This window comes from Emys orbicularis, chromosome 2 (assembly GCF_028017835.1).
Source record: "Emys orbicularis isolate rEmyOrb1 chromosome 2, rEmyOrb1.hap1, whole genome shotgun sequence".
NCBI classification, from domain to species: domain Eukaryota; kingdom Metazoa; phylum Chordata; order Testudines; family Emydidae; genus Emys; species Emys orbicularis.
Window position 1 is genome coordinate 122,051,551 of NC_088684.1, and position 25,526 is coordinate 122,077,076.

Sequence of the window (25,526 nt, forward strand, 5' to 3'; positions counted from 1 at the left end):
CTCCACCAGAAAAGCGTCTTCTTTATTTTCACGGGAACACGAGGGGATTCCAGTCTCTAAGGTTGATTTTTTTTTTTTTTTAAATCTCACACTTTAAAAAATCGATCCGTCTCACCCTTCAGTCATGGCTGCCTTCAGCATCGTTTCTAATCACCTATTAGTTTCGCGGGGGGGTTGGGCGGCAGTTGTGTGTGTGCCCACCGGAGTATCACATATCGTTTAGCTGATAGGGTAAATCCTCTACAGAGCAATATCTTTGAGGATTGCAATGCGGGGAACTTTTTATTTTGTTAAAGGAAAGATCAGCAGAACTCCCTACCCCTCGGCTTTGGCTCGTCTAACCTTATAACACTAACTTTTTTCTGAACAACAGTACCAAGAAAAGGAATTTTGAGAGAAGTTTGTGTGTTATGATCACTGCTGAGCCCAGATTCTGATCTTACACAAAGAGCCGGCAATCAGAGATCAGAACCAGGGCCGCCCAGAGGATTCAGGGGGCCTGGGGCAAAGCAATTTCGGGGGCCCCTTCCATAAAAAAAGTTGCAATATTATAGAATACTATATTCTCCTGGGGGCCCCTGCAGGGCCCGGGGCAAATTGCCCCACTTGCCCCCCCCCCCCCCCTGCGGCCCTGATCAGCACTAGGCCCTGTACCTATCCTTTTCCAGAGATGAAAGGGGCTTGTGATCTTGTGCTGAGCTCTCATGCTTTATCAGGTGCAAATGTTTACATGTCGCCAAAAAAGGTCCAGCTGGGCATTGTTATATTCTTATTTTCGTCTCACAGTTAGGTCTTATTAGCTACTGTCTGTACCTTGGCTGTGTGTAGTGGTAGGGATCGCCCAAAGTGTAACGCTCTCTGAAAGATTTTTTTTTAATAGTGATAAAGAGAAACTTGGAAAGAGGGGGAGAGGCACACAATGAGTAGAGAGGCGCAACAGCAGCAACTTTGAAAATGCACTTTAGTCCTTCTGTACAGTGCAACACACAGACCTGTAGTGAGGCTCACTAATTAAGACACACGCATTTTCACGCGTTCAGCTAGGGGTTGAGTTATTGCTGCAAGACATCAACCCTCATCCGCAGTCTCTTGCGCTGACAAGTTGTAAAAAGAGGAGCAGAGAATGGCCTAGAGATACATTAGCTGGTAATAACACTTGTTTTTATTCACTAGACTTTAACAAGTACAAGCGCAGACAACAGAACAAAGCGTCAGAGCCTTGTTACAGCTAATGCTTTCATTACACTCTGATTTTCTTGCATTTCTGATCCTCCACCCCCCCCCAACCTATAGTCAATAGGGGAGGGATGCCAGAAAGAGTGAGACGTTTCTGACCCAGCCCTAAGAAAGTGTCACAAAGTATGTAACTTTTTTTTAATTGCAGCCCCCATATTTTTGTAATGATGCGCCCAAGTCAATTCGAAAACCTAGGAAGCCTTGATATCCTATATTTTGATGTAGCAATATAGTAATTTATGTCCACCAACATACTGTGACGAAGTTACAATGAAGCGAGGCGCCTTGCCTCTGTATCCCTGAAAAAGGAGTTAGGCAATTGAACGCAATTTGTCCTATTAGCATAATCCTGCGTGAGATTTCGACCGATTTGCGGATCTTTTTAGAAACAGAGCGGCTGGTCCTATTTTAGGGTCAGGTCTTGCATCCCTTATTCAGGCAAACTCCCGTAGGCTCCACAGGGAATGGCGTTCTAGTGGGGACTACAGAATCGGGCCCGCACTGCAGAAGGAGTTCCCTTGTCACTGCTCCTTGGTTTGCAAAGGACAGAGGCTGGGATGAGGGTTTGGAGTAGTTTCCTTTTCTAAACTCGGTTTGCTTTTTATTTCTGCTACTCGTGAACACCCAATATTTGAAGCAAATGGAAGTCTTGGCTGAGCACAGACTGCACGGGCCGCTTCATAAGTGTGATGAATTAACATCTGCAATTACCGTTGCCCTTTTAAATTAACGACGATTTTTATTTATTTATTTTTTTACAATTTATATCTAAAACGCTAATAGGACAAAACCATGCAGCTATATACACACACACACACACACACATATTCTTACAGGGAAAAGTGTGTTTATATATTTGTGTACATAAAATGTACTACATGTCAAACCAGTGTACAAAACTTCATTGTATAATTGGCACCTGGATATTATCTAGCTATCTTAAATAGCTCTACCAAATGAGTGATTCAGTAATACAGTTTAGTGAGCAGTAGATTAGCAGGAGGACGATGTAGTAAATTACAATCACAGGTAATGCAGTCTCAAATTAACAACAGTTTGAACCCTTACAAAATTTAGAAGCCTGGGGCTACTTCTGAAATACAGATGTGGTTCTTCCTAAAAATAAAAAGTAAATGATGGGAGCACTTCGGTTTCTCGTGTTCCTCAATGTTACAATAATTACACTGCACAACAACGGCATCCATCGTAGGACCAGCGTCCCAAAACTATACAGGCTAAAAACTGATTATAAAGATTTTACTGTTGAATGTTCCACTGTTTAAATTGCTGAAGAAAAATTAAGATTGGGGGGCGAGGGGGGGGGGGGGGAAGGGGAAACAAACCTTCGCAGCTTGTGCAAAATAGTCCAGTTCGTCTTTATAGGTATGTTAACCAATATTCTAACGCAGCGTTTATACTTATATGTATATCAAAACATACCAGAATTACAGATCCTCCCCCCCCCCAGTAAATTGTCCTTTGTTATACAAAAGCTCCTTGTTTTCGTGCCTTTAATTATAGGTGCCACCAACGAGCTACAAAACGTTTAGTGATGTTGGGCAGAGCTCTTTAAAAGGGAAAAGTCGGCAGTGTAGTTCGTCAGAAAAAAGATCGATCCTGGACTCCCTTCTCAGGCAAAACTCTCATCGATCTCCATTCAGGACCGATCTCTTAGCTAGCAAGAGCCGCTGGAATTGAAGAATTTTACATGTGATGATTGCCCTATCCATGAAATACTCATGTCGTTTTCACCGGCTCAAGGCAATCTCTGTGCACACGAGACACACATTCTGAAATGACACGTGTGAAAGTTACAGCTTCTCTAATGAGTAGGGAATCTCTTGGGATGCTCGCCTGTTAATTTTTACAATGCAAAACCAGAGGCTCTCGTCTAATATTTCATCTTACTGGTGTGTGTGTGTTTTGTCTGTAATTGTGTGTGTACAGAGGGACACATGAAAATGAGAGTATAGGTACACACAACTCCATTCATGTGCTAATTACACACGATAAAAATTAACCAACCTGACATACACTAACAATTTTTAAACAATGCTTAGCCATTGGTGCATAGGCCGTACATAGTTTGTAGAGACTAACTCACAGAGACTTGGAGTTTTAAATTTTAAAAATCCCAGCTAGGAACAGTCATACCTGTTTAACAGCATTACTCCCCTTACAAGGAAAAATTATGAAAAATAATGGGGAAAAAAAGCATCCTCAGGGATAACTCGGGGAAGGGTTTGAGGCTCTGAAGGCAGTGAAATAAAGAGACAGACAAGATCACCAATATCTAGAAGCACACACAGAGAGGGACAAAAATACTTGCCGGACACTTTTCCCCCTTAACATATGCTATTCCATCTTACGAGCTACTATATTTTAAAAAAGCCATTTCAAACTCTACGTGTATTAAATATCCGCTCCTTATTTCTGCCTGTCCTAGAGACGCCTCGAGCAGACATTTCTACCACTTTGGGATTGTTTTAAATAGCCCAACGATGTTGCCTGTTTCTCACGTCTCAGAATGAAACGGGGGTACTTTGCAAATACAACAGTGTCCTGGCCTTTTAAACCGCAAAGAAAATAGACCCTCTCGCTTTCAGAGTCTGGAGATGAAGCGCGCGCTATGCACCTGTATGGAGCACTGCAAGCCGATGGGATATGTGTGTGTGTATATACATAGCTATTGTGCTTAGACTCCGTCCTGCAGGGTCAGCCTTAAAGGAAGCATCTGTTTCCAATTAGCAGTCTCCGAGCTCCTGCTTGAGACGCACACTGTTCCCGGGCGAGGAGGGGCCCTTTGAGCACCCGCTCCGTTCAAAGCAGCCCGGCCCCAAGTTTGCTCTGTATCACACTGAAACCACCGCCTCACGCAGCACCAGCTTTTTCCATTACACCTCTGGCAACTGCCTGCCTTTCACACAGGCACACAAAGAGCCTTCTCTCTCCTGCAGCCCAGTTACTCACAAACTGTAAAAAGCTCGATCAAGCCACCACACATACCCATACATCATGAAATGGCTCTTGAATACATTCAGGAACGTTTCTGGGGCTAATACACACACGATCGTGTTCAAACATTGGTGCTGAAATCGCCTTGTGCCCCCACCTTTCCTTTTATAGGCTGCTTCCCCCCTCTTCTAATCCTTATAGGACAGTATTGACTTTATACAGATTTTTAAAAACACACAGGACAGCGAGAGAGGATCTAATTTTTATGTTTCTAAATTATGCTGCCTAAGACCAAAGCCTGGCTAATTTTCCAGGCATCAAGTTAAGAGAAGAGTTAATTGCTGGGTGGTAGATCTTCAACCAAAGGGAAATGTATGGGCTCCACGACCTCTGGATAACCTGGGTACCTTGGCACGAAATCTTTCAACAATATTTACTTACCTTGAAGTTACTATTTTATTTATTTACTTAGTTTTTATTTCTTAAGGTATCTTTCGAGATGGTTGCAGCTCCTGGGTGAGCTCTAATTATAGTCAGCAGAAATGTGAATGGCTCAGTTCTGCAGGAATTGGATCTTAAAGGTGCTGGATAGAGAAACTTATTGTATTTCTTCCGTCTCTCACGCACAAACGAACTGGCGATTTCAAAAACAGCTTTACAATCCCCCTGACTAGTTTGAAATATATTTGAGCAATTAGGAATTAATTCGTCATGGACCAAAGGCAATTTCACTGTAAGTTATATCAGTTACCCAAACTTTAAAGAGTTCAAGCAGTGGAAATGGTACATTGAGGTGGAGGTAAGCAGCAGGAAATGAAAACGAGGAGTGTACAGTAAAGGAAGACTAGCGGAAAAGAGCCGGAGGAATGTTAGTGGCAAAGGTTTTGTTTGTTTGTTTTGATTTTCTTTCATTTTTGGTTGGAGAAAGCACTAAAATGCACTTCAGGTCCTTTGTAGAAAGATGATTTTTAATATCAAAAGGAAATTAACTGGACAGCCCACCGGTCAGATCCCAGCCAATATATTTCAGGTACATGATGAAGGGAAACAACCCTGGAGATAAACCTCAAATTTAAGAAAGTTAAACAGAAGCAGTAGCAATGGTGTTTGAGATCTTCTCTTACTTGCAAATTAAAGGTCTGGAAATTAAATGTATCTTTTACATAAGCACATACAATAAAATTAATTAAAAAGTCCCCCCCCCCAACATTCTACACCGATCATGATTCTCCTCCAATCAATTATGTCCAGCTAAGATGCAGACGGCAGCCTCCACCAACCGTAGGGAGTGATTTTTCTAGGGAAGATGAAAAGCCCATTTGGAGGCAAAGAACAGGCTCAGGCATTGGGGTTATTCTTCATGAGTTCCACGTCAGCTTCCACCATCTCTTTCACCAACTCCTGCAAGAAGGAACAGCATGTGGTGGTTATTCTGGTCTTCTGGAAGACTCAAACGCTTGTTTTTTTTCTTTTTTAAGTTTAATTGCCAGTCCATTGTGCGATACTCAACGCACTAAAAACAAAACAAACCCCACCCCTCCGACCCCTCATTTTATGTATCATTTCAATTATTATTGTACTTGTAGGGAAAAGTTAACTTTGATGTTAAGGGCAGCAAACAGAAGTCCAGGAAAGCAAATTCCAGGGGGCTGTCAAATCCAGAGACAACTGTGCAGTAATTTTAAAAATACCACAATTTATGAGAAAAATACCCTCCTGAAGGATCCAATATTAAAATAGCAGTGACATGAAATTTAAATGCCTTATTAATAGAAACCTTGGTTTGTTTTATTTGTGTATTTCCATGCTTTAAGTGAGTGCTGTGCTTCTTTTCTACAGTTTTATTCTGCCATGGCTTGGCTTTTAAGGCTGGGACTCTAATTAAAGCTAGCTATTTTCCAAAATGTTCAGCACCACAATATTCAGTCGAAAGAATATTAAAGCATTCAATCCTTCAATAGGAGCAGCTGGATTTTTAAATAGCCTTCATGTAATCATTATTGAAACTGTAATTTCTCTTTTTGTTCACCAGTTAAGAGCTTCCCTCTTTCCACAAGGCTACACAAACAGGGCAGGAATAAAACACTCCAGTAAGAGAACTTACATCAAAAGTGACTCTGGGTTTCCAATTCAGTTTTTGTTCTGCTTTGGTACGATCTCCTTGAAGAAAATCCTGGGAAAAGGAAAAAAAACAAAAAACAAAACATTGCAGGACCTCTTTATGTGTTCCTTGTTTCAGCGCATAACGTTTGCCACTGCACTGCTTGCTCCCTATCTAAAGCATCTTGAGGCCCCCAGCAGCTATAATTTGTCTTTAAAAGAATGAAGCTAGACCAAAAACCTTCAGGCTAACGAAACCATCGGCCTGACTCCCTTAACAGGTTGCAGTTGAGGTGGAAAGGTAAGGCAAGGGCCACACAAAACTGCTGACAGCTATTGTCTAGCACCACTTTTATAAGAGACTCCTCTGTCCACACGCATTTCCCTACAAGTCCTGGGCTAGATCAGCGTCTTTACGGGACACACTTAGAAACTCTGACAAAAATCATTTATTTTTCATTGTGCAATTTCAGTTGAAGCTCAGATGCTTATAAATCACCAGGATGCACATTTAAGAAACCTTGCACAGGCTATTTAAAACGTAAGGAGTAATTCTTCTTTACATCAAACCTTATTGACTCTTTAATGGTGAACCCTTTACATTAAGTTGTCATATGTCCTGATCATGCTACTAAGAGAGCTGTTTCAAATTAGTGCATTTTTTCCCTTTTGGTTAAACTGAAGTAAATCACAAAGTAAACATGACAACTGAAATGTTCTCTCTAAAATAAAAAACATGTGATCATGGAAAGAGAGTGCTGGATAACTGTTAGAACCCCCGTTACTGCATTGTTATAGGGCAGTGATAGCATGTCCAGCAGATAACGTGGAGAGTGAAAGCTTTTGGCACACTTTTTTACAAGAAGTAACTTGAACATCCACGTGGAAACAAAAGTAACTGGATATATAACAACTAGATACAGAGAAACTACCCTGAAATAGTATTACAGGAACCCAAACACTGTTAGTCAACCACAGCTTTATGATTCAAGCCTATTTAAAGTGCCACAAACACACACATGCTGCATCTCTAATGAAACTGAAATATATTTTATTATTAATTGTTTCTAGATTAAACATTAGTTTTACAAATACCCCCTTTGCTTGAATGTATATACAAAGCTCACCTAAAACACAATGAAAAGCTTTCTGTATGTGAAAGGATAGCTGTATAATTTCACAGCAAATTGTCTTTCCCCTTGAGGGGAAAAAAATGTTTGCGATAAATTCTGCCTTCATATTTGACTTCAGTGATGTAAGGGCAGCAGGATTTGGTGTCTCTAAAGTTGGAAAAAATGGAGGTTTCCCCCCCCTCCTTCCTCCATCCTTTCTGACCAGTGGTGGAGCTAATGAGCATTTTGTGGCATTAACTCTCCAAAAGAAGTACTGCTGCACACACAGTGTTCCAGATACCATCTTCCTGCGTGCCTGTGATCATGTTAACTTCCCAAAATTGCCTCGCCCTGTGCCAAACGTAGGAAATTCTTCTTCATAAGTGTGCTACATAAAACTAGAGTTCCTTTCCAGGAGCAGAGGAAAATCACCTCAGGTACTGTACTGCAGATGGGGATGTGGAACAAACAGGTCTGCTGAGAATGTTCCAGGCAGCATTTTTAATAATTCAGTCTGTATGCTAAAAATAATGTTGGCTTCCTCCAGAAAAGACTAAACAGCCAGATCAAAACAAAATAAAATGACAAGCAAAATCATTTTGTTTTCCTAAGTTATCCTAAACATTTCCTATTGCAATTCTATCATGGCGTTTGGAAATTGCAGTAGACATTTGGGGCCAAATTCAGTAAAACCCTTCCCAATTGGAGTAATCAGATTATTCCTCTGAGTAAGGAATACCCAGGTGAGCATAGCATTGCAAAATCTGGCCCTGAAATAGGAAAGACTCCCATTGACTTTGAATCAGGTTCTAAATCCAAATGGAAGTATTTAATGCATGCCCTCTCTCTCTCTCGTTTTAGTTTAACATGCATTATATACGTCTAGAAGTAAGAAAAACCCTCTTAAAATACAAATTTCTGTACAAAAACAGTTCCCTTTCAATCAATACTAATGCAAGCTGTTTTAAACATTTAAACCATTAGCTAGTAACTTAGTATTTTTAATATAATCTAATTTTAAAAGTCATAATAAAAAGGTATATAATAAAACCAGAGTTTCATTTTTATAAACATTGTATAAAGTAATAATTTTACATCCACAATCTTTATTTCAAAAACAGATTCTTTCAAAACCCTGCCAAATCTAGGGTATTGATTTTTTTTTTTTAATTCATTGTGGAAAAAGGTCAAGAGACAAGGGATGTCATGGTCTCATTGCACAGCAAATAAGTTTACAGGAAAACTATATATATGCTGCTTTAAAAGGTTCGGGAGCAGTCTTTAAACTTTCTAACACAAATGTTCTCCTTTAAAACCATTCATCCCCAAAAATGTGTTTTTTTCAATTCAAACCCTCCATTCAAAAACATAAGTGCTCAATTGTTGATAAGCAAAAAATAAGATTTGTTTTTCAAATCAATAAAAGTTCTAAAGTTGCAGTGATTACAGCTGTATGGTGTATATAAGATAACACAGAAGCTAGTATATGAAATCAACTTAAGAATGTAAGAAAAAACAAGAGAGAAACCTTTAAAGTTCATATACTTTAACAATGAAATAGTAAAAGTACTATGGTGCTTAGTTTGTAAAAAGATTTACTATATATGAGAATACAATTTTCCCCATCTGACCCAGGTTAAAACATTTTAAATGACTTTCCTAAAGAAGTTTATATACTTTCTTGAAACCCTATTTCTTCAATAAGATTTAATTACAAATAGCATTATATAACCAGAATTTCTTCCTATGGATGTTTTAAGCTGTTCAACTATAAAAATTAGTAGATAGAAGATAACATGGACATGAAAAACAATATTATAGTTTAAACCAATCATCATAACATTACACCTAAATTCGAGGATTGAATGTATTGTTAGTGAAAGCTTGAAACACAGAATGGAAATGTTCTTAACGATGACTGGAAAAAACTATTACTGATTAAAGGATTGTATTGCAGTCATGTTTCCTGTATTTTTCTACAAGTAGCTCATAATATGAAAACAATAAAGTAATTACAATTAAATAAGAATATTTGAAAAAACGCTTGGAACTGAATCACTGCTTGTTTATGTAATTAAAGTCTTTCATTGAAACTAGAGCTGCACCTATTTAACTTTCAAATTCAGTCTTGTAAAGCCCTACTTTATCACTCCAGGGGCTTACAGCTTTTCAGTCCCAGGGCTTTACTTTCTGGAGGCACAACCAGACCAAAAAAGTTTATGAAGGAAGAGGATGAGGTGAGTCCCACGAGGAAAAATGGATCTTTGTGGTTCTTGAAAGACAGCTGCTGCTGAATACAGACCAGCCAATATTCCTGTTTCTGATAGTAAAAAGAACAGGAGTACTTATGGCACCTTAGAGTACTCCTGTTCTTTTTGCGGATACAGACTAACACGGCTGCTACTCTGAAACCAGTCACATAGTAGTATTTCTGCAGGATTTTTTTTATCATTGTGTTTTACGCATACAATGTATAAAAAAGTTCCTTGACTTCATGTAGAATTCAAGGGAATAGATAGGCAAGTAAGAGGGGTTTTTTTGTTTTGTTTTTACAAAAGCTGAAAATGATGTTAATTGTTTTGTGTTATTTTACAGTACTTGGACTTTGCAAATAAAATAACAGTGAAGTGTTTAAGTATCCATTTTAGGAGGAAGTGCCATCAGACTCTTATTTTCCATGAAAAAGAAAATGAAGCATATAAATGGCAAGTTTTACATGTGAGTTACAACTTGTTCTTGAATATGGAAAGCTGAGCATTCAGTGAAGTAGCTAAAGGGGTAAAAAGGCAACAGCCAAATTGTCTGTTGCCATTTAACACTATTGTAAAAATCTCTGACAGATTTAACTTCACTTAGCTGTGATATGATCTTCTCTCTAGGCCAGGGAAAAGAATGAGTCTATCTGATATGATCTTTTCTGTTTGTCTAGCCCTCTCCCCCTCTGTTTATAATTATAGCTTAAAGCTTAAATGTGCAAAAAAAACCCAACAACCACCACACCCCCACAAAAAACACCTCTAAATTTTATTAAACCTGATTTTATGAAGATTCGGTTTTATAGTCCAAACCAAGCTAAAACAAACAAACAAAAAGGTGCACACATGAGTACAGAGAAACTTGTTGTGTAGTGTGGGCTGGCATTTTTTAAAAAAGAGTTCTAAAACCCAGATAAAAAAATGTAAAATATTTCTGTGTAAATATCACATTTCCTGAGCTCTGGTTCTGAGTGTCATCACTACTTTTATTTTGACTCATTAGGTGAATGATCGGGTTTCACTGTGCAATTTATTACTGTCTAATTCAATTAAATTTAACTGAAAATTTGAAAAGCCTCAAGACAACATGAGGAAAAAAAAAGCGTACAGATTGCTTAAAAGTACTGTAAGTTTTCTCCTAATACTACTGTTGATCTAATCACATTTAGATTAATTCATTTAACTCAACATTTAGGGTCAGATTCTGCCCCCAGTTACACCAGTGTAAATCCAGAACAAACCTAATGAGGTTATGGGTGCTATAAAACACCTAGGATGAAATGCTGACCCCACGGAAGTCAATGGCAAAACTCCCATTGACTTCAATGAGGATAGGATTTCATCCCTAAAATAGACAGAGTTGACCTGAATTGTAATAGTTCTGCAGCTGGAAAGTTGTGGTGGTCACATTCACAAGATGATGCATAAGGTTTTTCTGGAAGGTGACTTCTTATGTCACAGATCTTTTATAAACTGATAAAGCGGTTAGACGAAGCTCTGAGAAGTCACTAAACTAAGTGCCTGTTCCTGCAATTCTTTGCCTGAGAAAGGTTGTCAGAATTGGGCTTCTAGGTCACAAAGTTTTCAAGAATGTAGTAATTTGAATACAAGGTTTCCTTTAACCCCATTTTTCTCCTCTATCTGATGCATTTCCTTATTGAGACAGCTCTCTCATCTTTGACTCGTGCTATGAAAAAACCAACCATTTAAGTAGTCTGTAATATTGTATAATTTCTCCATTTCTTTAATTTTTGGGGCACATGCTGAGACCATCTGATTTTCCCCATATGTATTTTATTACACAGAATATTCTTCTCTCTTCAGGTACTTTTTGGAGCAGTTTTCATATGTAGTTTTAATGAGAGATCCTGTAATGCAGCTCATTGACAGGTCAGCCCCATAGCATGTTTGGGTGTCTGCTACACTTCACTGTTAAAACATAGCAGACTTTGTTAAACCATTTCCTGAAATCAGTTAGTTCGGGAGGAGATTGATCAATCAGACAACCCATGATACTCAAGATGTATGCATCGCTCACTGCAGCAACTGCATAATTCAATTGCTGTCGCCCTTATCTTCTATTCCCCTAACACTCCCATTACTTGTCACCAGGCTGTGTTATACTGTGTGTCTTAACTACGGCCCTGTTCCTGCAAAGACTTAGGCGTGTGAACAGTGCCGTTGACTTAAATGGAAATATTCACTGTGTAAAGTTAATCACGTGTGTAAATCTGCAGGATTGGAGCCAAAGAGCCTCAAAACACACATTACTGAGCTCAAATGAAGAAGTACAGGGAGCTAGTCATAATAATCTGGTAGTAGGTGCTTGCAGGATTGAGCCCTTATACTGAGATTTTCAAGGCAGGGGACGCGGTCTTAATCCTCCCTGACTGAACTAACCTCGTTATCTCTAGCCTGACTCACTCTTGCCTGCATATTTATACCTGTCTCTGGAAATTTCCACTACATGCATCCGACGAAGTGGGTATTCACCCATGAAAGCTCATGCTCCAATAAGTCTGTTAGTCTAGAAGGTGCCACAGGACTCTTTGCTGTCTTAATTTGTCTGTAAAGTGCCATACACACACAGTACCATGGAAATAATAAATATATAATAAAACAACTGACTCCTGCAAGCACTGTAAAGAAGAAGGGAGGGTTACGATGAAGTGTGTCAATAAGGAAAGCCCCAAATCTACACACAAACAGAGAAAACATCTTGAGGAATTTAAGAAGGGCAGTTATGGAGTGGCATTCCGTTTTCATTTTCCACCACTTTTCTTAGAAAAGCAAAGATGTGGAACAGTTAACATATCAAGGGAATAAAAGAATGCCAGTGAATTTAGTTCCCTATCTAAATTTGTTTTAAGGTGGCATGAGCAGGCTAGTTTTCACTCTCGCGTCAGTGATTCCCCCCCGAAATATAGTACTTTTCACAAAGAGAAAGACAAGGGCAAATGCCTATATGGTGGAAACCGCTCAAAATGAGCGTGGATAGTGTGAAACTCCATTGGCAATGAAAATCCTGACCTTTTTCCTAAATGTATTTTAATATGCAAAAATTGTTTGCTTAGGAAACTTCACATATAATCCCAACAGTTCTGTGGAATAGAAGGACTTCAGCATGGGCCTGATTTTGAGAGGTGCTGAGCACTTGCACGCGTGATTGACTTCAGCGGGCTACGGGTGCTCAGTACCTTCAGGATAAGGCCCAATCAAAGGATTCCATTGTACGTGCTAATATCAACTAAACATAAATCAAATGAGATCAGCCTTTCCTCTTGTACCACAAACCAGACACATTACAGCAGTGTCTTTAATTGATCTGTTTGATAATCTTCAATTTGATCAGTCTCCAAAGAGGCAGGCATGAGAACTCACAGCAGTAATAAACAGAAGGGTGATAATTAGTCATGAATATTCTCTCTCCTCTCTTCCCCCTCCTCCCCGCACCACTTTCCCACTTTATTGCTGCATATCAGCACAAATTGAAGCTGAAGCCAGACCTCTCTTTTAATGACAGGGGGTGATAAGAGACACGAAGAAAACAGCAAACTGTCTGGTCTGCTCAGGAAGTTGGGAATCAGTGGCATTGTCCATCAGGGAGGCCAACAGAATGCCGTCAGTGTTAAAACAATGCTTCAGCTCAACTTCAGGGAAATTGAGTCAGTCAGCACTGGCTCTGACAAGCACACTGACATTGAAGATAAAATGGCAAATGGAGCAAAACAGAGGGAGCTGGCCCTCTGCGTGGAATGATTCTCGTCGCCAGAGCTTTATCACTTTGATGGAGGCAGTGCAGAAGTTAATCAACACAAGAGCATAATGCATGTGTACCTCTTAGGAGAGAATATGCAGACATTAGGTTACTACAGTTATTATCTTTGTGCAAAAGTGAACTGAGTTACATGCCTAATATGGTCAAGTATTAGTCACTCTTTTAATTTGCCAGATGAAGTCTGAGAAAATGTCTTGGCAAAAATTATTCTTTGGTCCAGATAAAATTCCTCCTGAGTTTGGGCCTGATGAGAAGACCACTGACTTTAAAGGACTTTGGATCAGGCCTTCAGTTGCTCAACACAAGTGTTCTTTACTGGAGATTTTTACAGGCCAGCTACTGTTACAGTGTAACGAGTTTGAGCCCAGATACTCTTCAGGAACATGAGATTCACGTTTACATATGTCATTGTCCATACATGTGGAATAGTCTCACAAGGAGAGTGCAGGAAGCCCCACAACTCAGGACTTTTGAAAACTGGACTGGACACTAGAGATGGAATTCTGGCCCCACTGAAGGCAATGGCAAAACTATAATTGACATCAATGGGGCCAGGATTTCACCCTAGAAATGTACCGTAGGGCACAATCCTGCATTTGCAGGGAGATAAACTGGATGAGCCAACTCCGGCTTCAATGATTCTATAAACACCATGATAATCCCAGTTTGGGACACTGCAGACACCAATGAAGGCTTCCACTTAATGAGATCTTTTGAAGTGTAACAGGTGCCTATGATAAGAACAGTGAGAATTCCAGGGAAGATGAATTAGATTAAATCAACTAAACTTGCGCATACCATTTATTATATAAATCCTGAGTATGGTGAAAAAAAGAAACTTAAAACATGTGCATATATACAAATTTAAAACACACACACACACACACAGTTTAAATGAGTGGCCACATTGCAGCTGAAGACTGACATCTTAATTACAATGCATTGAGTTTGCTGCCCCCCACTGCAACACAGAAAACTTATTCAAGCAGGCTTTGTCTATATTAGAAAGTTGTGCTGCTTTAACTACACTGGTATAGTTAAAGTGATACAACCCCCCTGGTGTGGATGCAGTTATAGTGGTATAAAGGTACTTTATACTGGTGTAGCTATTCCCATATGGAAGGGGAATAATTACAAATCACCTTTATACCCCTAACTGAAATAGTTATACAGTAGCAGTAAAACTTCTAATGGTAGACCAGACCTTAAAGATGCGCATTCTTTCTCTCTGATATTGTGTATCCAGCCAGCCAGGCCCACACATGTGCACAGAGCTAAAAACCTTTGGGTTACCTTGCAAAAAAAATCTGAGAAGTAAATAACTTGAAACCACATTTTATTACAAACACAACTGAGTTGCTTAAATCTTGTAGAGAAATGAGTGAGCTTTACAAATAGTGGGCTCCTTTTAGAAGGCAGTACAGGAGGCAAAATGAGAAGAGGTCATTTCCAATTGTGACAGCATAGAAGAATTCCATTCTAGCTATCAGCCCATCTTTTCATTAGTAAATCCATTTTTTTTTTTGTTAATTACTGAACTGTATTATGTTGTATCTTGTGTTCCATTATGCCCTGATCTTTTGAAAAACTCTTGTGGAAGTGAATGGGACTTTTGCCTGCGTAAGGAATGAAGAATTGGGTAATCACATTCTGATCCTACAAGCACTTGTTACCAGGCAGAGAGCTTATTATTGCAAGTGAGAGGCTCTTTACATGTAATTGCCATAGATAATTTTTAATTACGTCTGAAGATTATTTTCCTCATCATTTCCCCTTCCTGTCATGCTTTCCATGTTTTTTTACTATATTGTTAAAGTTGTTTGATTTCAAGAGGATTAATTATGTAGTAAGAAATGTGAATGAAGGAGGTGGAATCAGGTATTCAATGCTTATACGGCAAGCTGCTGACCCAAACTTAAAAACCTTTGGATACGTTCACTGATCTGCTCAGCAGGGTGAAAATGAAAACTGGCCTCCTGCTATGTTGCTAAATTTTAACTCTGCCACAGAAATACAGTGCATCACTTTTAAAAACGGAAGTGGGTTGTAGCCCACGAAAGCTTATGCTCTAATAAATTTGTTAGTCTCTAAGGTGCCACAAGTACTCCTGTTATTTTATTTAGAAGTAGGTTTGCCAATCATTGCTACCTAAGTATCAGAAACGAAAATGATAATCACAACAGTGAGCTTTTTTTTTTTTTTTTTTTGGTCAACCTATTTACCATTGTGGGCCACATCCAATACTACCTTTATGGCCCTGAGGATGTCACATGGGCCACAACTGTGTGTTGATTGGGCTGCAAGTGGCCCACGGGCCGCAGGTTGAGAACCACTGGTTTAGAGAAATGTTATAAAGTAATAGAATAATCAAGTCTCTATTTAACAGGGTGTTACCATATTACAGAGTGAACCTCTTTACAACATCCAAGCCATGTGATTTCTGGGTATTTCATTAATTTGAGTGAAACTACTGTCTCTACTCATATTTAGCAAACCAGGCATTTCTATAAAAAATTAATATTAAAAAAATTGGACAGATGTGCTCCCCCCCACCTCCAAGGTGGATGCACATTGTTAGATATTTGGTTACCATTTAATCAAAATTCAAAGTATCTATCTGTCCTCTATTTTGCTGGGTACATTATTGATGTGTTAATTTTTCCATAACAACCTCGTATATTTTTGGGAACCATTTCTCTAGTTCTGGGCTATTTTTCTTATTCCAATTAGAGGTTATCAGTAGGCTAGCGGCTGCTAACACATGAAAGATTAACTCTTCATTTCTTTGAAGATGACCATTTCTGCTAAGAAATCTCGGGAGATTATTTTGATACAGAACTAGGGATAAAGCATTTCACTAAAAAACAACCTCCCTCCCCTCCAAAATGGATAATGAAATCTGAGTTTCATTTTGTCTTTGGACAGGTCACCTCCAATATTTCCCTTTACAGACTCACATGTATATAAAGATAAATAAAAAATAAATATATGGAGATATACCTATCTCATAGAACTGGAAGGGAGGCTGAAAGGTCATCAAGTCCAGCCCCCTGACTTCACTAGCAGGACCAAGTACTGATTTTGCCCCAGATCCCTAAGTGGCCCCTCAAGGATTGAACTCACAACGCTGAGTTTAGCAGGCCAATGCTCAAACCACTGAGCTATCCCTCCCCCATTTTTTGTCATGCTTTTTTGTCAAGCATATCACTACTACTTGACAAAAAAACCCAAACTAATATATTTTAATTCTATAATATGGATGTCTATAGGTACATCCCTATCACTGTTCTACCATCACTACTTTATGATGTAAATGTAATATCTGATGAAGGAGAATGTAATTAACTTTTTATTAAACAAAAACCTGATTTTTTTAAAAATGAAAACAGTTTTTTCCCCCACAAAAATTTGAGTTTAATCAAAAAGCCATTTTCTGTCTAAAAACATTTTGATGGAAACATTTCAACAGCTGTGGATCATCATATATTATTTCCCTTTCTTGGATATATGTTTAGCTAATAACCTCAAACCATTAAAGGCTAAGTTGTGACTTGGACTATAGGCCTGGGCAGAAAAGTAAAAACCCCTTTTCCACTGCTACCATGGCTATTCGGACCTTGGATTCACTTACTTTCTACCCAGGAGTAGGTGGGCAGGAAGCAGCAGGAGAGGGAAGAGGGGGGAATGAGTGGATTCTTATCTCCACCCACTCATGTGGAGTCAGCATGAGAGAGGGGTTAATAATTTGCTGCTGTTACAGGCCAATATATATCCCAGAGCCACAATTCCTTTCCTAGCACAAAACAACTATATGCTGCCCCTTGTTATTGGTTGTGTCCTAGAGACACAATCTAGCCCTAAATGTCTTCATTACCAATCATACTTAATTGTCTATAAGCACTCTTTCTACCTGCATCTCAATCAATCACTGACAATTGTTAGAATCAGATATCAGTAGAAGATAACTGGAGATAATGTAGGATTTTAATGTTTAAAAGTTAAAGAGTTATGTTTATCTTACATGCCTAACAGCCACAAAAACTACCTGTATTTAAAGAAAGCCATTTAAATGAGCAAAGAGTAAAACAACGGAGGGTGGGAGGGGGTGCTATGGGCCCCTCCATGAAGCTGGCACATAGGTTGCTTTATTTCACCTCAAACATTTCTCATTACAAAACAAATGATCCATGAAAGGGTTAAAGTAAAACACGGTAGGATAATTTTACATTCTGAGCATGTCCTGAACGTATTCTTCAGCATGCTCGATAGAGAAGGAAATCCAAGCTGTGGCCTTTCACATGACATCATAAAAGCCTAATTTATCACCAGCCACCAAACATCTAGAAAATCATAACATCCTTTCAGGAAAACCATGTGCAAAATAATCAGATTTACTTTGATGAAAGCTTTAGAATACAAGTCCAAGTAGGACGCTACAAATAGTAACCCTTTGCAGGTACTTACCATAGCTAACACCTCAGACTCATGTTTTGCCCAATAGGAGGCTGCTGCTGCATTTCCTGCTCATAAATAAGTTTATTTTTATATTGTATAGGTATGCCACCAAATCAGACGGTTGAAGACAAAGGGTCAGATCCTGGCCAATGTGAAGTCTGCTGTGCACCACTCTGGTGATAGAAAGCAGCTTTAAGAGTAGCTTAAGTGGCCAACTGAGGACCCGCTTTGCGTAGGAAGATCCCTCCAGCAGTTCAGAGATGATTTAGATGGTCTTATGCTCCCCTCACCCTCAAAGTCCTGGTGCAGGTGCCTCAGGGTTGTAGTCTGAGCACAGCTTTCATGATTCTCAGCTACTGGAATGGCCATTGGGGTGGACATTTGGTATAAAGACACCATTGCCTCCCTCCCCTTTTGGTTTCTGAGCTGAGCATGCTCAAATAGCCCCAAGAGCTGGGCTCACAATCTAATCCATCAAAAAAGGCTCACTTAGACATTACATGGCCTGATTTTCAGCACCAAGCACCTGCAGCTTGGTGAGTTCAGTAGGGGTTGTGCTCAACACCTCTGAAAATCAGGCCGCAGAGTCACATCAGGCTATAGGTGGAGCACGAGGGAATATCTCCAAGTTAGTTGTGAATCATCCTCAAGGTTGGTTGAAGTGTTCTACCAACATCATTTGTTAAATGCAATGACAAAAATTAAAATCCTAATCTGGGCACAAGGAAGCCCTCCACCAATCATTACTTACACACTGCATGTAAGTTGTACATTTCATCCGAGGATCCAAAAATACTTTACAAAGATGAGAGAGAGTTCTGCCTGTCTGTCTATCCAGGACTCAAGGCATTCTGTGTATTCTAAATGGGTGGTTTTTCTGGCCCAGTGAAAATACTATGACAAAGTTCCTTCTCTATCTTGGTGGGTCCTGCGCTTATTGGCGGATTTTCTTGCCTCTGAGATTCACCATGTGGGTTGGGGAACAGCCCAGAGACCTTCCCCTCTGGTAGAACCCATAGTCCAGGTCAATTGGGAGGTTTGGGGGGAACCTGGTCCCGCCCTCTGCTCCGGGTTCCAGCCCAGGGCCCTGTGGACTGCAGCTGTCTAGAGTGCCTCCTGGAACAGCTGCACAACAGCTACAATTCCCTGGGCTACTTCCCCATGGCCTCCTCCCAACACCTTCTTTATCCTCACTACAGGACCTTCTTCTTGATGTCTGTTAATGTTTATACTCCTCAGTCCTCCAGCAGCACGTCCTCTCACTCCCAGCTCCTTACACCCACACCACAAACTGAAGTGAGCTCCTTTTTAAACCCAGGTGCCCTGATTAGCCTGCCTTAACTGATTCTAGCAGCTTCTTGATTGGCTGCAGGTGTTCTAATCAGCCTGTCTGCCTTAATTGTTTCCAGAAAGTTCCTGATTGTTCTGGAATCTTCCCTGTTACCTTACCCAGGGAAAAGAGACCTACTTAATCTGGGGCTAATATATCTGCCTTCTATCACTCTCCTGTAGCCATCTGGCCTGACCCTGTCACAATACACATGGATTTATCATAATATTATTCTAAATCTCCATTTAACATTAATTCAAGAAGCGAAACATGACTGAAAAATCAAATAATCTTGCATTTACAAAATAAATCAAATGAATGCATTTATTTGATTTAAAAATTAGATATTCTAGAACATAATATATGACCATGCACATATTTTAAGTAAACAACATATTTAAAACTCTCATTGTCTTTTGAGCGAACTGGCCAGCATTTATGTAATGTTCTTGAATTGCAACAGTAAATTCAGCTCACTGAGCAAAGTGCCTTAGAATCTGGCCTTAGAACTCTTACTGGTCAATGCCCAAGTCTTGCTGATGTGACGTGAAAAAATAAACTTACTTATTGTTTTGTGTTTTCAGAGATTGGTAATAAAAGCAAATTCTTATGTTACTAGTCAACTTTTGAGAATGAAAATAGGAATACTATGCACAAAGGATGCTGGATCCAGGGAAGGTCTCTAGGCAGGAAAGGTTGAGGAAAATTTTCAGAACGCTTTCCCCCCCCCCCTCTTTTAAAAGGAACGAACAAAGACAACAACACAACAAACCACCATCTAACCACAAATTCAATAAAGCTAATAAAATTATCTTTCTATAAAATAAGACAAACATTTCCTCCTTTGTTTCTTCCATCTTCTCCTTCTTCTATTCCTCTTTTGCGGCTTCTTCATTTTCACGCATTCTTTCTTCAGTCATTTTTCAGTGTCTGTACTTTCCCACAGACTACCTGGGCCAAATTAAGCATGGGGTAAGAGGTTTCATTCTCCACAGACTTCTGGGGAGTTGCACTTGCTTACATTTTCTCTAGTTTTTTCACTCTTAGGAAATGTTTTAGGTTTCCCCCCCTTGTTAAACCTAGTTCTTCTCTTTTTCAAGACATTTTTTCTTTTCTCATTTGATGTTTCTCTCCCTTTCTCTCTAACTCAATCTCTCTCTCATTTTTCTGTTTAGCACTATTTCCTTCCCACATTTCCCATACCTTAGGTTCCCTCCATTTTTCTTCTCCATGCTCTCTAGTCACCTCGTAGTGAGATGCCCCTACTGGTCCTTTCTCCTCTTTTCTTCGACACTGATTTTGCATGCTTCGTTCTCACGTTATTTGTCTCCATAGGTATTTTCTACCTCCAACTTCTTCTGCTCTGGTCTTCTCTCCCTATTCCCCCAACCTCATTTCCTTTTTACTTGTCCTCCCAGGGACTCTTCTGGGTCAATGATATGAGGAAACTGCAAAGCAAATCTCATCAGCCTCTGAAGTTTGATGACTATGTTGCAGAGGGGGAGAGAGAAATTGCAATGCCATCCACACAATGCAGATGAGCTGATAGGGCTAAAACTACTGTAGCATCTGGAAGCAAATGAAAAAAAGCACACAAGATTCACTGAAGTCTAAGGTGCATCTTCTCACCTAGAGTAACAAAAGCAGACATTTACCACTATTACTGTTCACAGAAGTTGCCTAGGAGTGAGGCTTCCATAAATTTGGCAATGCACTCACCATATATACATTAAACATATGCATAATATGCTCCACTCCTTTTCACAGCATTGCCAAATGCAAAGAGCCCTGCTTTAAATCTGTTCTCTCTATGACCTTCTTAGCTTAACTACCTTCAATTAAATCAAGAAAGGACCTTTTGATCTGCTACCAAAAAAATCTTGATTATTTCACTCTGTAACAGTCGTATACAAAAAGGCATTATAGAAAGGGGAAAGTTAACATTGTCTAGTGATCCTTCCTTAATTACCAAACCTCTTTTAAGTCCAAGAGAAAAAGAAGCCCAGAGCAATTTTCTGTGGAGCTCCATATGCAGCAGTGGGCACTGGGTTGGAATCCCCTAAGCCATCACCTGTGTGATATTTGAAATGCAAGATGCATCCATTACTTACTTATCCTGTGATTAAACTGTCCCTTAGACATTCAAACAGTAACCTATTGCCAAGTTTCAGGCTGAATTGTTCTTCAACCAGGCTATAGATGGCCTCATCGTCCCCTGATATTCAATTGTCCCCCACATTCTTTTAATTTTCATTTACATGGTGGTAGCACATAGAGGCCAGGCAGAGGTTCCATTGTACATTCCCAACACACATAATAAATGACAGTCCCTACTTCAAAAAGCTGTCAGAATCAAATGTACTCCTGAAAAATGCAAGCAGAATACTTCTAAATCTCACACCTTCTCTCCTGGGTAGGTCACTTATAATTCCTACTATTTGGCTTATTTGATTTTATCTATTTCTAAAGTCAGGGGGCAATATTACCCAACACAAAAAACAATGAATGACAGAATTGTCATGTATCTGTGGAGAAACTAAAAAGCAGCTGAAATAATGGGCTAGATAAATATCTTGGTAGTTTTATTCTGCTAGTAATTTGAGCAAGGCTCAAAGTAGAACTATTACTGATAAACCAAAGTAGTTCTGGATTAAAATAGCAATCTAATGTGACTACAAGAGACCCCCAGAGAAGAAAGACGTGCGTGTGTGAGAGACCAGGACAATGTACCTTAGATCATATTTTGCTCTTTCTGCTCAGTAGGTTTGTACTCTAGGTTGATGGGATTTCCAGATCTGCACTTCTACCAAATATGGTCAATGTTTAAATAAATACAGTCAATATAGAAATCTCTGCTTTCCCATTTTTGTGTCGATTTACGTGTTTTGCTCTGTCTGATTAATCTGAGAATGATTTCCGACTCACGTCTGTGTTGGACATAATGTAAAACAGAATAGCAACAGTGATTGATATTTTGGGCCAGATTTTCATAACACTGTGTATGCATTGCTGGCCTATTTGCTGGCCAACTGCATATTAAAATGACCAGTTAGACAACTAACTGGCTATTTGGACATGCAATTACTATTGTGTGTGATCTGTATGATCAATCATGGTTACTTGCATGCAAAAATAAGGCACATAGGTCCTGATTCTCCATTACCTTGTATCTTAGATAGTCATTTATACACCTGAGTAAAGTTGGTGTGAGATGCTACAAACCTAATTAAGTAAGTGTTTTACACTCATTTTGCACATGCTTTGCACAGGTGCGGACTAGACAAGGTACAATGCAGTGAAGAATTATGAAAATCTAGCTCCCTATTATGAGTATATTTTCATCAGAAATGACAATGTACAACATATCCAATTAATGTACGACAAGATAAAGCAGCATATATAAGGATTACCCAATTCACATAGACTAACATTTGCAAATTGGGTGCCTAAAGCTAGGCACCTAAATTCATATTTAGATACCTAATGAAAAGTTCAGGTATTTTCATAGGTCTGCAGGTGCTGTGGGTTTTTAGCACCTTTGAAAATAAATCCCCTTTTTCCAGATGCCCAAATGTAGATTTAGGCACCTAATTTTACATAACCAAGGTTGAACGTTTTGGCCATATTGCGTAATCGTAACTGTTAGAATCACAAACTAAGTAAACTCTAGCAGTTCAATAAAACTCTCCAATATGTCTAGCAGAATATTTTGTGTAAGTAATTTCCATTCTTTTGTGTTCTCATATATATGACCACATCCTGATTCACTACTCAGGCAAACTCCTACTGAAATAAACAGGAATGTGGCCAAGTAAGGACTGAGTAAACAAATGACTAAGGATATAGCAGCTTTTGGATATTAAATAAACAGGAGCTTTTTAATATTCATCCTTAACATTGTCCATTATTGTTAGCATCCCATCAGGCTAAACTCCTGAAATGTTACAATATAAATAAAGTATATATTTTTACCCTGTGTCTGTCTCATTTCCTGCTCTTTCTATCGCCTTTATTTATTCTTCCTTTATCTGAACTTGATGCAAAGCTCATTGAAGTACATGGGAATTTTTTGACTGTCTTCAGTAGACTTTGGATGAGAGGTCCTCTTTTGTGGGTATCAACAGCAGACAAGAAGCTCCTTCCCAACTTTCCCCCCCCTCTACATAGGCTGCTCTTGTCCATTCCCCAGGGTATTCTGTTCATGACTTTCCCTCTTTCTACTGATCGTGATCATTCTTTGTTGCATTTTTCCCTGAGTCCCAGATGGATTTTGCTCCTCTTCTACTACTACCTTACCTTCAATTTCCCAGTCTATTCCAGTTTCTGATCCTACTTTTTCATGAATCCCTGAACATCTTCTAACCATGACACACATAAATATCAATCCTGAATCCTTGGTCATTTATCTGTATGTATAACATGAAGGGCAAAGGGGTCCAGGAGACCTGGCTGTATTTTAAAGAATCCTTATTACGGTCGCAGGAACAAACCGTCCCGATGTGTAGAAAGAATAGTAAATAGGGCAGGGGACCAGCTTGGCTTAACAGTGAAATCCTTGCTGACCTTAAACGCAAAAAAGAAGCGTACAAGAAGTGGAAGATTGGGCAAATGACCAGGGAGGAGTATAAAAATATCGCTCAGGCATGCAAGAGTGAAATCAGGAAGGCCAAATTGCACTTGGAGTTGCAGCTAGCAAGAGATGTTAAGAGTAACAAGAAGGGTTTCTTCAGGTATGTTAGCAACAAGAAGAAAGTCAAGGAAAGAGTGGGCCCCTTACTGAATGAGGGAGGCAACCCAGTGACAGAGGATGTAGAAAAAGCTAATGTACTCAATGCTTTTTTTGCCACTGTCTTCACAAACAAGGTCCGCTCCCAGACTGCTGGACTGGGCAGCACAGTATGGGGAGGAGGTGACCAGCCCTCCGTGGAGAAAGAAGTGGTTCGGGACTATTTAGAAAAACTGGATGAGCACAAATCCATGGGGCCGGATGCGCTGCATCCGAGGGTGCTAAAGGAGTTGGCGGATGTGATTGCGGAGCCATTGGCCATCATCTTTGAAAACTCATGGCGATCGGGGGAGGTCCCGGATGACTGGAAAAAGGCTAATGTAGTGCCCATCTTTAAAAAAGGGAAGAAGGAGGATCCGGGGAACTACAGGCCAGTCAGTCTCACCTCAGTTCCTGGAAAAATCATGGAGCAGGTCCTCAAGGAATCAATTATGAAACACTTAGAGGAGAGGAAAGTGATCAGGAACAGTCAGCATGGATTCACCAAGGGGAAGTCGTGCCTGACTAACCTAATTGCCTTCTATGATGAGATAACTGGCTCTGTGGATGAGGGGAAAGCAGTAGATGTGTTATTCCTTGACTTTAGCAAAGCTTTTGATACGGTCTCCCACAGTATTCTTGCCGCCAAGTTAAAGAAGTATGGGCTGGATGAATGGACTGTAAGGTGGATAGAAAGCTGGCTAGATCGTCGGGCTCAACGGGTAGTGATCAATGGCTCCATGTCTAGTTGGCAGCCGGTTTCAAGCGGAGTGCCCCAAGGGTCGGTCCTGGGGCCGGTTTTGTTTAATATCTTTATTAATGATCTGGAGGATGGTGTGGACTGCACTCTCAGCAAGTTTGCAGATGACGCTAAACTGGGAGGCGTGGAAGGGATCGGATACAGAGGGACCTAGACAAATTAGAGGATTGGGCCAAAAAAAACCTGATGAGGTTCAACAAGGACAAGTGCAGAGTCCTACACTTAGGACGGAAGAATCCTATGCACTGCTACAGACTAGGGACCGAATGGCTAGGTAGCAGTTCTGCAGAAAAGGACCTAGGGGTCACAGTGGATGAGAAGCTGGATATGAGTCAACAGTGTGCTCTTGTTGCCAAGAAGGCTAACGGCATTTTGGGCTGTATAAGTAGGGGCATTGCCAGCAGATCGAGGAACGTGATCGTTCCCCTTTATTCGACATTGGTGAGGCCTCATCTGGAGTACTGTGTCCAGTTTTGGGCCCCACACTACAAGAAGGATGTGGAAAAATTGGAAAGAGTCCAGCGGAGGGCAACAAAAATGATTAGGGGTCTAGAGCACATGACTTATGAGGAGAGGCTGAGGGAACTGGGATTGTTTAGTCTCCAGAAGAGAAGAATGAGGGGGGATTTGATAGCTGCTTTCAACTACCTGAAGGGGGGTTCCAAAGAGGATGGAGCTCAGCTGTTCTCAGTGGTGGCAGATGACAGAACAAGGAGCAATGGTCTCAAGTTGCAGTGGGGGAGGTCTAGGTTGGATATTAGGAAACACTATTTCATTAGG

The 25,526-nt window shown here is 39.9% G+C and overlaps 1 protein-coding gene across 1 annotated transcript in view; it reads right to left on the reverse strand.

Annotated features, from left to right (window-relative positions):
• Window positions 1-5,160: 5,160 nt before the first annotated feature.
• Window positions 5,161-25,526, reverse strand: part of GMDS (GDP-mannose 4,6-dehydratase) — a 582,436-nt gene continuing 562,070 nt past the window's right edge. The window contains exons 10-11 of the mRNA XM_065399137.1: window positions 6,296-6,364; window positions 5,161-5,592 (exon numbers count right to left, since the gene is read on the reverse strand). Of these exons, the coding sequence (XP_065255209.1) occupies window positions 5,530-5,592; window positions 6,296-6,364 (132 nt within the window). The 3' untranslated portion in view covers window positions 5,161-5,529. The remainder of the gene's footprint in view (window positions 5,593-6,295; window positions 6,365-25,526) is intronic.